General features: G+C 40.0%; 1 protein-coding gene across 1 annotated transcript in view; it reads right to left on the reverse strand.

Moving 5' to 3' along the window:
- The window catches only part of TDRD9 (tudor domain containing 9), a 141,966-nt gene that overhangs the window by 39,337 nt on the left and 88,518 nt on the right, over positions 1-14,111 (reverse strand). Inside the window, exons 19-22 of the mRNA XM_067554979.1 lie at positions 13,382-13,426; positions 9,763-9,816; positions 4,573-4,689; positions 2,496-2,603 (exon numbers count right to left, since the gene is read on the reverse strand). Coding sequence (XP_067411080.1) covers positions 2,496-2,603; positions 4,573-4,689; positions 9,763-9,816; positions 13,382-13,426 — 324 coding nt within the window. The remainder of the gene's footprint in view (positions 1-2,495; positions 2,604-4,572; positions 4,690-9,762; positions 9,817-13,381; positions 13,427-14,111) is intronic.

Below are 14,111 nucleotides of genomic sequence, written 5' to 3' on the forward strand. Positions count from 1 at the left end.
TCATGTAAGGTGTTTTTGGAACGCTCATGACATACTGAACATTATTGTTATGGTAGCATGTTTCCTGCAATGTCATACATATGTACAGGTATGAAACTCTGATATATCATATCTCCAAATGTGTGTCTCACATGGCTTGAATAGATGCAGACAAACACAAGGCTGAGAGTCCACGCCTCAGAGGCACGCATATAGGAACAGTGGACTGGCCTAAGCACCTTTGAGCACTTTGGCTCAAGTGGAAGAAAACATGCCCATTGCCAGACTGGTTGAGGAAATTGTTAAAAGAGAGAGGCATCTTTGTCTCAAGGCTCTCCCTTAGAATCCATCTACATAGCAACATCAAGGACACTGACAACTGCCCACAGGGGGGATGGGAGGAGGTCTGGCTGCAATAGGCATCTCAGCTAGTAGTAGGTAAGCAACATCAAGGACTGAAAAGCAACGGAAATATTATGTTTAGTTTAGGATGCGTGTTACCTTTTAGTTAATTGTGGTCTAATCTCTTGATTCATATTAATCTGATATCTGATTTATGATCACTTCAAATCTTGCAGTAGTCAATCAACTTATTTGTTTTATCTAAAACAGTGCATGTGGATTGAATGTGTGTACAGACTTCACTTGGAGTGACAGAGCTGGTGCATATCAACTTCTTTGATAAATTGACAGACAAATGTAAATGAGCTTCCAGGGTGCAGTGTACAGCACTGACCCCTGTAAGATGGCAATTCCCGGTGTTGCATCTGGGACTGGGGATGTTTGCTGGGGGTCAATCACGTGAGCGGCTGGCCAGAAGTGCTCCTTCACTAGAGGTCAGGGACCAATTACTCGCAGGAGGTTGGGCGTGGGCTGACCCAGGAGTGGGTGATCCACACAGCAAAGCAGAGTAAGTTGGGGCCCAAGAATGAGGAATTGGGGTGACACAGCCACACACTAGTCCAGATTGCAGGGAGCGGAACATCACAATGTAACCACAAAATAACAAAAGGAATAATTTAACTTCAGTGAAAGGTGTGTTAGACAAATTACTTCTTCTACATTAAGATAAGATTATAACCTGAAAGTTTTAAATTTTGCATATGAAAAAAGAGAAATTTTAAAAGTGAACTGTCAGTGGCTTGGTTTGACTCCCCTTTTTCTTTTAGATTTGTTTTTGCAAAACACACACACATAGGTATTTCAGTGACCTTCCCCACAAAAAAAACAGAAGATCCAGTTTGATCAGGAACCAGAACTTATATTCGTTTGCACAGTACACTGGTATTATTCTAGCCAAGCTACCTAATGTTAGTTCCTTCCTCTCTGCTTGTACTGGAAGGGAGGTGGAAGACATGGATTCCTTGCGCTCCTTGTGACTGTGCCCCAGTGGGCAGGCTATCATAAACTGAGGAAATCAAAGGAATTCCATTATCTCTCAAGATTTTTCCATTTGGGTTAGTATTCTTGATAACTATATTCACAAACTATTCTGATTTATCCTATGTGACCAAGACAGCAAAATAACCGATTGCTTGCAAAAAAGAAATTGTAGCACTTCCCTCTAGCCCAAAGCTGACAAAAATTTGGGTTAAAAGCAAAATCAGAAAAGTTACATATGTGTAAGAACAATAGTCTCTCAGACTATACTGAAATCTTGTCTCTATGAATTTGCTGAACAGGTCAATTCATCTGTAGCTAAAAAACAAAGCATGTGGAAATTCATTAGTGCGTATAATGTTGCGCATCTTGTTTTTTCCTCAAAATCTAGTCTGTGGTTTGCCTTTAGCTATTTTTCCCGTGCTTGTGAAAATTACAGCAGTTGGTATTCTTTGGGGTACATCAGGCTTTATATATGTCTTTTTTAAAGCACAAATAAGCACACAATTTCATAGTTTCACCTTTTTATTAAGATAGTAGTGCATGGTGACATGCACATAAAACTTCCTACCTATATATCTATCCTGGTTTCTATGTATTTAGTACCATTTTTAAAATTTACTGCAGCCATTTCCTATTCGCATTTTTTCAATCCAACAATGAAAATGAGACTTAGAAAAGAAAAATGCTTGGAGTGCAGCACTTATGAGTAATCCTAAAGTAAAAGGTAGGTGTGTGGTGCATATGCAATGAGAAGAGATTACCGAATAACAACATTTAAATTACAGGCTCCAAGAGTTTATTTTATAAATAACTACTAACAAGTACCCTGGATAGTCCTATTACATGATTTAAACCTGTATCAGATTGAGTATTAGTTGGTCACAGTAGACCAACATTCAAACGCTCAGAATACTCAAATGCTTAAAAGGAATTCTTTCAAAATAGTCCACCCACACAACAAGTATTAAAACTGGGAGGCTGGAAGAGGGAAGAAGTCTTTTTTTATAAGGATCAAAGCACAAACAATTATCCCTCTACTGTTGCGAGAGAGAATAAAACTTCAAATAGCAGCAACAACACTGAAATCTCATGTAATTAAAATACATAGCTGATTACTCATTGCCTTAACATACCATTACAGTGGCTTTAGAATCTTTGCCAGCCAGTTCCCTTACAGCGATTTCTTCATCACACTGTCCAAAAGTAAAGTAGTTTGGATAGAAAGCACCAGCCAGTACAACCTGAAATAAAGCCAATATTTTGCTAAAATACAACATATTACATTTAGCTCCTCTCAATGGGACATATTTGCCCTTCAACACAAGTGTAGAACAATGACATTAATGAAAGCTCTGTATGTAGACAGCCCCTCTCTATGGGAACAACTGTAAAATATACATTTCAGTTTAAAATTACAAGTCACAGAATCCTAAAGAATGATTTCATGAAAAGGGATTTCTTTCTAGAACAATTTCAATATTTTAGTATTTATATATGTAGGTATGATCTGTTCAAAATATTATAAAAATCCAATGACATTGCTGGCAATACCGTGTCTAACTCATCACATTAAATATTCTTGATTTTCACAAAATTGTCATGAAATAATTACATAAAAATCCACTCACTTTGCCACTAACAACATTCACATTAGAACTCAAAGTGTTTGATGACACAGACCTGAAATAAATGTTACTGAAGACTCAATAATGGGTTGTCATTCACATAATCCATATCTACCTGAAAATAAGCTCACTCACTACCTATGAGCTGACATGGGATGGAAATTTCACTTGACAAAGAACTGAAGAAGTTATTTCCACAATATTTGGAAGTGATCCACATTTTTCAGTAACTACAGAGCCAATGAAAGTCCACATGTGGTTTCCCACACAGCGGTAATGCAGCTCACTCCTGGACCTTTTAGTTTGCTGCAATTTTAATTTTCATTCTCCACCCCCGAGTGTCCTCCTTCCAAGCTAGTTTATTTTTATGACTTAAACAAAGATTACTTTGGACAGTCACAGCAAAATGACATCTCATCATGATTTGGTTTTATTTTAATATGCTGTTAGAAGTGAAGAGATAGCCACTATCCATATAACCCCTCATCCATGAGCAACAGTAACATGGATTGTATCTCTATTTTCTATGAACTACACTAAGAAAAACTTTCCTTCAATGCATAAACATAGAACCTCACAAACCAAAAACAGTTTTCAATCATATGAACTGGGATATAAAACTAAAGGGTGAAAAATTAATTTGAAACACATGATGGGCAGTTGTTTGTACTTGGGTGTAAAAAGCTTGCGCCAAAGGGTTTAAAAACAAGTACAGTAGATTCTGCTTAATAGTAATCCTGATATTAGCAACTTCCAATTAATGGCAATACATCGCTGAGAACCAATCCCATCCCATTAACATCAACGTTAAAGGGTTTAGGACATTAGCAATGGCATGATGATAATTAGCAACTTTTTTGGAAGAAAGGCACCCCTGCAGGCAGGTTATGAGGTTGCAGCCCCAGAAGTAAGCACAGAGATGTGCAGAGATCTCTTGCAGGGAGGTCTGCAGCCCGGGAAGGAAGTCTGGGACATGCTTTCTCTGGCTGCAACCCTGCAAACTTGCCTGCAGTCAGTGATCACCTTGCCCCAGCCCTTCCTTCTGGAGCTGCAGCCCAGCAAACCTGCCGCACACCGGGACCACACAGGAGATAAGGGGCTGTGGGCTGGGAGGGTGGGGCTGCAGGCAAAGCAGTAGCAGAGAGGGAGACTGCAGCCCAGATGCAGGAGCTGCACCATACCTTTCCCTACACCTTCCAGGCTGTGCCCTGTGGCAGGACTGCAACCTGGGAGAGAAGTGCAGAGAGAGGTATGGGTATGCAGACCCATGCGCCCCATTGCCCCCACTTCCCAGAGAAAGCGCTAGCATCTGTGCTGCAACCCCACCCCACACCTTCAGTGCTGCCTTCCTCACTGCGACAGTCCCTGCAAGCAGGTTTGCAGGGTTGCAGCCTGGGAAGGCACCTCCCATCCTCACAAACCTGTCTTCCGCTTACTGGCAACTGCCAGATAATAGCAACATTTTGCTGGCAACCAAGGCATTGCTAATAATCAGAAGCTACTGTACTGTAAATTAATTTGTTGCCACTTCAAAAAAAAAAAAAAAAAAATCAAAAACCCCGCTATGTGTGTTTAATCTTCTTACCTGCAAAATGAAGCGCTGTTTGTATATATACTCCCGATCCATAACAGGTGGTTGAGTATTAATATACATGTTGAATGGTCGGATTCGATTCTTCAGCTCTTCAAACAATTCAGCCACCTGAAATTTTAATTCTAAGTAAGGGTAAACAGATTAAAACCATTTACAACAAAAATAAGAAATATATAAACCTGCAACAGAAATTGTCATTCAAAATGGGGATGCTCCTATATATCTTTGTAGGAACCACAGGCATCAATTTCATACAATATGCTATTGTTGACTAATATATGTTGTCTAGCATATATGTATATAAATATAAATAAATAAATAAATAAAATATGCATTATCTGCACCATATTTTATATGAGTATGCATTAAGCACCAACAACATTAAGTACCAATATTGTAACAGTGATATAGCCTAACCTGGCCTATATCATAATCCTGTTCATTTATGCTAAGTATCCCATAATGGCTTGCATTTGTTGAAGTAAGCAGTTGGCACAAGCAGATAGGAAACTTGTCAAAATCCAGACATATTCATTCTATGCCTTAATACCAGCTCTGGAAGTATCTTCCTGGACTAGCAACTTGAAAGCTAGTATCCAAAACAAAGATAAGGAAGGAACAGAACAAGTTAGAGAACTGGGACAAACTGGAGGGTTGGATTTTAGTGACATGTAAGGAGAGGTGTAATCTGTAAAATCATGCAAATGATACCAGCTGAAAGATGTATATTGGTGAGCACACCTTCTACATAAGGTGAATGTAACATCACTCCATGGGACTGCTATTCAGAGACTGGAATCGTCTAGAAGTTTTTCCTGTATCATGTTAATGAACCTGACAGACCTTGGTTATTTGATCTTTTGAGTATACTTCATGATGAACCAAATTATGGTCAAGCAATTGACTACAGAATTTATCAACACTATTCTATAAAAGAAACATTTCTTCACACCTGCTTAATATTGCTACTCCGAGAAAGGTTGTCCAACAAACTCCTAATAAGAGATTTGACCTTCTGGCTCCAGAGGCAAAAGCATGAGTTAATAAGGGACATGCATCCCCAAAATCCATCCTCCAAGACAGCTCTCTATAATGCAAAATTTCCTACCTGAACAGTACACCATGCATTAAGCAAAGAAACAGAGGAAGAAGAGTTGAAATAACCTTTGACGTGAAGATTTTGGGGCTCTCTGAATAAATGTTTTATGCAACGGTGAGAGGCCAGCCTGAATTTCCTTGTTATCCAGGACACTTGCCAGCACAAAAAGTGTGCACTTCCAGGGAGCTGTGGCAACGATCAAACACACAGCATCCTGAACTCAGCCAAAAACCTAATTCAGCTTTGCCCTAAGAAACAGCCTGGCTCTCTAACTATAACAGTTGGTAAAATTTCAACATTTAGCAGAGTACGTTCTGTCATCTGTGAAGTTGGAAGAGTGTTCATCACTTTCTTGTAGCCCCTGCAACTTGTGCTACAATGAACACGTTTCCCCACCCAATTGCTTTTTGAGGCAAGCAACTGTGGAAATGCTGTCCAGTAGGACTATAATATAGTAGCCACTCAGGCATTCCTTCCGAAACAACAGCGCCCATCACACAGCATGAAGTTCCAGGAAACTGATACTCCTGGGTTTTTTTTTTTTTCCTTGGACAACAATCCTAATCAAGATGGCTGCCTCAAACCAAAACCCCCAAATTCTTGGATAGAACAGTTACAGTTGGGACCTAAAAGTTAGCCAGTTTACTTTTTGGATGTATGGTAGCACCTGATGGGAGGATACTGAGGTGGCTGGGCAGACTGGACTCATTAACCACTATGTCAACACAAACTTCTCTAGGGCTCATATGCTGTCTGGCCAAAAGGAGGACTTCTACACATTAAACTAGCTTTCCTAGCAGGCATTCCTGTGTAAGATGCAAGCTCTTCCTGCTCTTCAATTTAAAATAATCTGTTGTCATCTCATCACATATTGTAATATCTTACTCTTGGCACTGTGTTCATTATTTAATTACAATTTTCTAAAGTATTTAGTAACATTTCCCATCCTGTTGGTTCTTTAAACACACTCTGCCCCTTTCACACAGTTTTATCCAGGTGGATCCTTATCTTGTATATCCTTACTTGTTCAATATCTCTTCAATTTCTACCATTAAATACAGAGTCACTCTGATGTCATCTCCATTATAAATAGGGCTGGCAGCATTGCTTATAGTTAGGGTTGCCTAACACTTTGCACTCTAAGGCCCTGGTTTCAGTTACTCACTCTGGCAAATTTATAAGTATTCAGGCTGAAACTTTCCAGGCTGGTTGTATCTGTCTTTGGCTGAAATTTTTTCTACAAAGTTTCAACAAAAAATGTTTCAGCCACTGTGAGGAACAAGGTTATGGGGAAATTATTTTTCATTATTAATTTTAATGAGACGCTATAGTGCCTCCATGCTTTGGACCAGGAACTTGAATATTGGTAGGTTGAAAATCCACACATATATATGGCTGAATTTTTTGCACAAGCTCGCAAAATTCTGTGAAGATTCCATCAGAACTTATATTGCAGCAGCTGAGCAGAACTTTCACTGCAATTACTCCTCCAGGTTGCTGGGGGCTGCTGCAACACCAGGCACTGGAACTGAAAGGAAGAAGACTCTTCCGTGCTCTCAATACTCCTTATGCTAGCACACAGGCAGCAGAGAGTACAGAGAGGAAGCATTCTGATTCAAATAGAGGGGGACAGGGACAAGAACTGGGGAGATAGGGAGGGGGAAGAATAGGGCAGGTGCCAGGGAAGAAATAGGAGCAAAGGGAATAGGAACAGAAGTGTCAATGACCAGAGAGAACTCCCTTCCAGAACCTGGAACTTAATCCAGAATCTCAAATCCCTCTGGTATCTAAAAATAGCTGTGAAACCTATTGGCAAATTCTCTACCTCTACTCATCAACCTCTAGCTGCTGATCCATACAGAAGATAATAGTCTTAATACCACCATTTACTCAGTTAGCATATGTGATAGAAGTTTGTGGTCTGGATATAAAAATTCCAACCCTGTTACTACATGCCACTAAAATTCAAGTGTGTCAGTTGGGGTGTCAATTAACTCTGCATAGTAAAACATCAGTTTTTTCAGTTTACTTTTTGAAAAACCTAGGAAATAACATCCCAAAAACTAAGTAAAAGGAACGTTAAGGTTGCAAAGTTAAGTACTCAAAATTAGGAAATGCCATGAACACTGTCCATGCAACCTTAATTCACCCCTTTGTAAGTGCGCGTTATGATAGTTTTTAATTGCATGTTCACATACTTTTTTTCCCCCCACAGGACCCTGGCCTTATTCATTGCATAGGATAGACTGTGTCTTACAAACAAACTGGGGTTCTGTAGGGAACGGGCCTGTAGGATCCTTATCCGGTTTGCTGTAGAAAGCAAGGGATAGCAGAAAAAGAAAGAACAATTTTGTTGTTAAGACAGGTGAATGCAGCCCTGGAGAACTGGAGTGTACCCCCGCCTCTGTCGCAAATTTCCCATGTGATGCTGGGCAATTCTCAAAACCCAATTCATCCACAGGAAGCCACTAACTGTGTATTTCTTACTTTCTGGGTGCTTAACCTCATACATCTGAGCCCAAATCTGCAGAAGTGTTCAATACTCAACTGCAACTGAAGTCAATGGGTGCTGTGATTTGAACATACAAAGTGCTAGAAAAATGCTAAGTACTCTGAAAAATCAAACTCTAGACACCTCAATTTCAGCACCCAAATTTAAAGCACACTTGACAATTTTGGCCTTAATCTCTGTGCCTCAGTTCCCAAGCTGTTAAATGGGGATGGATGACATCACCTCATTTCACAGCGATGTTGTAAAGATAATAATGAGTTTGAAGCACTCGGTTATTGTAGCGATGAGTGCCCTAGAAAAGCCTATGAGGAAGTTAGTTCTGCATTCACAGCAGGATTGGGATAGTATGTGAAATAAGGCCTGGGGCCATTCATTGAAAGAGGATAAAAAAATATTGATTTCATTCAGTGAGTACCATCCATCCTATGCCCTGAATGTGACAGGAGTTCTGTGGAAAAATAGTCTAATTGGATGATCAAATACTATCATACAATATATGCACAATAAGACCAAATTAAAGGCTGCACAGGCAACCATTTCCTAACTATTGTGTACCTTAACTTTGTAATCTAAATCTTCTAACATGTTATATATTACATATATATTGCATAGTTTGTTTTCCCTAAACTTCCTCCTCCTCTATGTAAAAATCTCTTACCTTTTCGTAGATTAATCTGCAAGTATTTTTGTCAGCAAGCTTTCTTTTTTGAAACTCAATTTAGGAAGATGCTGTAATTCAGTAGTTTATAACAGTGTAACAGATATGCAAACTAAATAAGCGTACTTTCATTTAGCATCCCCCACCACTCCTCATTGGATCGTTTACTATGGGAGCTTTCCCTTTTTATGTGCCTTTTGAACTCCATGTTAATTCCCAAGTACATTTTGCATGCTGCACTCAAACAGTACTCATGCTACTATGAGCATGCTGTGATGGAACCATAGTTGGATTATGAGAGTGAGAGAGAAAAAACAAAGCAAGTGCCTAATTAGGAACTTTGCTACTAGCAAGTGTAGGTGGGCAAAGGCATGTTTGGCCAATCTAGGTTATTCAGGGGTTCTAATTATTTTTCACTCAGCACGTCATATCAAGCTTGAAGCACTTCTGTGATGAGCAGTTTCCATTATCCAATTGTAATAACTTAAGTTACAAAATGCCATGTAACTTTGTCATTTTAATTCTCATGATAGTCATATTTATTGCATTTGTCCTAATAACCATTTAAAATTTCTCTAACTATAGAACAAAATATCATGTAGTAGTGAAAAAAGAGTACCCACAAAACTCCAACTCCAGCCAGTATACTTCAGGTACCTGTATAAGAAGTAAACCTTGGAGAAAGAGGTTAAGACAGATATATTTGAGAACCTTAAAATACCTATCAGTTTTACTTCACTTTAAATGCAGTGGCTTCTTGCAAAGATACAGTTTTTTTGGTATAAGTGTAACATCTTAATTCTTAAAGTTTTTAAAGAGCAGCAGATTCATCTGGGTTCTAGTATATTTAGAAAATTAGGAAAGTGACGTACTTGATACATATTACAAACACCACTGCTCATTTCAACTCACCTCCCTGATTCTCTTGATCTGAATATAATTTGATCGACCCCAGTCAAGTTCTTCCTGAAGGACAAAGTGAAATTAAAGATGTAATGAAAACATGGAAGATTTGTTACCTGTTTATTTCCTGACTGGTTCCGAACTTCTATCAATCCATCACTAATGGCCTCTGGTCCTCTCTGTATAGATACTGGTAGGAGTCCAGATTCATGACAGGAAGCTACGCAATAACGCCACACCATTTGCTCATCTGTCAAGTATTTCCAAAGGTGTAGAGATGCTAGATTTCAATTAGAAACATAACTAATAACTATGGCACTTATATACCACAGCAATTAGGGCCATATAAGTACCTTAAATAGATAAATTTATCAGTCTAAACCTTCCACGTGCAGATAAGTAGCACACATTTCTGTGGATCATCACTGAAAAGGGTTTTCAAAGACTCCCAGAGATGCAGTGCTTCTCGCTGGGCTCTTCTGATTGCCTGGTAAATGGCTGCTCAAAATTAGCAGACAGTCTACTTGCCACCGCACCCCATCCCTAAAGAAATTTCTCTCCCTATGCCTCACAGATATTATGGAGTACACAGCAGGCAGTGGTAACGATGGGGATATTGCTTTCACTGAGGTCTAATGTAGTAAGCAAACTGCACCAGCAATCCTTTAAATGTCCAAAGGCACATTCCAGCACCATTTTGCACTTGCTTAGCCTATTGTTGGATCACTCCTTACTGCTGTTCAGGTGTCCAGTGTACGACTTCATGAGCTACAGGAGCAAGGGGTAGACTGGGTCTCCCAGGATCACTATTGGCATTTTAATTTAAACAATGCTTATTTTGTGATTCAGAATTTAAGTCCCTGCTTGCAGCTTTCTGAACAGACCTGTGTTCTTAAAGATGCCCACGTCACGCATTTTTCCCGACCATCCCAGGTTGATGTCAGTGAAATGCCCGGTGATCTACCAGCACTTGCAACACCATTGAGAAGTATCCCTTTCAATTTATGTACTCTTTGGCAAGGTGGTCTGCTGCCAAGATAGGAATGTGTGTGCCATCTATTGTCCCACCACAGTTAGAGAACCCCATCATGGCATAACAATTCACTACGTCCTGCACATTGACCACAGTCACTACCCTTCTTAGCAGAAGTCAATTAATGGCCCTGCACTGTTGGATCACAACATCTCCCACAGTGGATTTACCAACTCCAAAATTGATTCCCCACTGACTGGTAGCAGTCTGGCATTACAAGCTTTCACACTGCAATCACCACTCGCTTCTCCACTGTCAGAGCAGATATCATTTCAGTGTTGCTGTGCTTCAGGACTGGGGAAAGCTCTGCACTCAGTTCTTGGAAAGTGGCCTTCCACATTCAAAAGTTCTGCAGACACTGCTTGTCATCCCATAATTGCATAACGATACAATCCCATCAGTCAGTGCTTGTTTCCCAAGACCAGCTCCACCATGTTCAGCAGCAACCAGAAATTGCTTTGTTCTATGGCTTGCAGCAGGGCTGCTTGAAGGATATCTCAATAGTCCACACAGTGGCTCCTGTCTCAGCTCTGGAAATACTGCAGGATAAAGCACAAGGTGTTTGAAATGCTCACAACAAGAGCGCACAGCTGAGCCAGGTCCACACTTATCAGGCTGTGGCATAAGCACAGACAAGCCAACCTTTTGAAAAAAAGGCATGGAAAATGTATGGGTTGTTTATTGTTGAAATCAGGGAAGGAAGGAAGGAGGAAACTGCATCATGAGATGTCAAAGCCATGTCCCTATTCCCTCCTGCGACAATCTTTTGGTCCCATGAGGCATTACAAGCCCTTCCCAGGCCCCCCGCAGCTAGTTGCACTGTGGGATAGCTACCCACAGTGCACTGCTCTCTGCATCAATGCAAGCACTGCTGGTGATGCGTGATGCACTCCACTGACAGAATGAGCATGATGGTGTGGACACACCCAACCGATTTAATACTGTGGTGACTGGATGTTGACTCAATTAACTCAACTTAACTTTGTAGTGTAGACATGCCCTCTGTAAATATACAATGGCACTCATGATGTATGTTACAATCAGAAGAGTATTAAGAGAAGCCAAAACAGCCTCAATCTGTACACACAGTGCTCAGTCTTTTTTGGTGAAGTCATTAATGTGGAAAAAAGTTACCTTTGTGAGTATTACTGACTCTTGTCCTGGGGGCAATAAGGAGCTGTTTTTCAACAGGTAAAGTAAGATATCTTTAGGTTCCTGGGGTCAGAACAACTTCAGGAACTTGCCTCTTAAGTCTCTTTTCCTTTATCTGGTATCCATCATTCTTCCCTCATGACTTCCTTGAAGAAAGTGTGCAGTGGAATGATGGAACTAGCTTTGTCTTTAGAAAGGAGGAAATTACCTTTAACTTTGGTTTGATTCTCCTTTATCAAGATGAATCTCTATTGTTTCTACTCCTCTCCTGGCTATTGTTTCAAACACATGCAGAGGAAAGCATTTTGTTTCTTGGTCTCTTTCCCTCCAAGTTGTGACTCCGCAAGTTTCCCTTCTTCCAGAGGTGAAGAATGAATAACGTGCACAGCATCTTTTGGGCAACTTTTTTTTTTTTTGTTATTCCTTGATTTTTATTGTTTAAACTTTATAAGCTAATTATGGGATAAAGCCGTCAACTCCATCCCTTTGGGAGACAAGTGGTCATTCCCTGGGAAGTGAACCCTGATAGTGAACAGGATAGGAGGATTCCCCAAGACTTTTTTTTTTTTAAGATGGGGGGGGGGGAAGGGTCCTGGATTTCTTGTCTTTAGGGACCCTGTCCCATTCGGAGTTTGGAAGTTCATAACATACCCCTGTGAAGCTCCTGGAGAGGATTCTAGGTGTCTTACTTTAGTGCCCTGATGGTAGAACTGAGGCTTATCTGAGGTGTGGAAGAGGCCAAGTATGTCTGATGAACTTGGGGCTGCTTTCAGTGCCAACATGGGTGTCCATGGGCTGGGAGCAGTTTTGGCAGAGCTCACCAGCACTGCTGAAGAAACGTTTCTTGAACATGGATCATTTCTTCCATTTGGAATGTGCATTTTACTCTGTACTTTCATTGTGGTGGCGAGAGGAGCACAACTGAAAAGGGTAACCAAACGGGACTAGGAAAAATAAAGAGAAGTCAGGACAGGAGTAAAAAAAGGTGGGCTATTTATTACTACTTTGATGGATGCAACACCTGCTGATACACTGTGGACAGCCACTGCATTTACAGTACCAGACAGAGCATGACATAGCCCTGTAGCCCTTGTCATGAATCAGGACCATCTCTGATACCAATCGAGAGGCCCATTAATGTTGGATTGGGAGAGAGGTCAGGATCCAAGACTGTTTAATAGCTGTAAATGATTCTTTATAAAGCCACATAGCATTTGCAACACAAAGTCTATAGTGAAATATAATGTAATTCACCATTCATGTTCCTGAATGAACGCTGTAGCATCTAACTAGTTACAAATTACTCAGCCTTTTACTCCCATTTACAAGATATATAAAGCTGAAGATTAATGTAGAGACTACTCAGAAGTCTGCTTCCTGTGCTGGGAATATGGCAATTCAATGACAGAGTTTTCTACCATAGATGAAAAAACATTAACTAACCTTGGGATGCCTCAGTTCTCCTCTTTGTCTGCGGATCTGCCATGCCTAAAATAACCAATAGCTTTTAGTATTCAAGAACATATTGCATTGCCTATTACAACAAATGAATTTAGCACATTTAAAAGTAAAAAAAAAAAATATTTTTCCAAACCTTGCATGGAAAACTGTAGTAGGAATAAGCAAGTTTATTTTTTCTACACTAATTCAAAAACACCACGATGGTGAAATTCTCAAACACAACCAGAATGGTGATTATGAAATGCTCAGGGAGATTAGAGAGACTATAAAAATAGAAAACTCAGTAATAATGCGGGATTTCAATTATCCCCATATTGACCGGGCACAAGTCACCTCAGGATGGGATGCAGAGATAAAATTTCTACACACCATTAATGACTTTCTCGGAGCACCTAGTCCTGGAACCCAAAAGGGCAGAAGCAATTCTTGATTTAGTCCTAAATGGCACACAGGACATGGTCTGAGAGGTGAATATAGCAGAACCGCTCAGTAATAGTGACCATAATGTAACTAAAATTTAAAAACCTTATGGGGGGAGGGAATATCAAAAAAGCCCACCACAACAGCATTTAATTTCAAAAAGGGGAATTACACAAAAATGAGGAAGCTAGTTACACAGAAATTAAAAAGAACAGTCAAGAGTGAAATGCCTACAAGCTGCATGGAAACTTTTTAAAACCACCATAATAGAGGCCCACATTAAATGTATATT

Source organism: Emydura macquarii, unplaced genomic scaffold (genome assembly GCF_026122565.2).
Source record: "Emydura macquarii macquarii isolate MOO-44397 ecotype Brisbane River unplaced genomic scaffold, CSIRO-AGI_Emac_v2 contig_1551, whole genome shotgun sequence".
Classification (NCBI taxonomy): domain Eukaryota; kingdom Metazoa; phylum Chordata; order Testudines; family Chelidae; genus Emydura; species Emydura macquarii.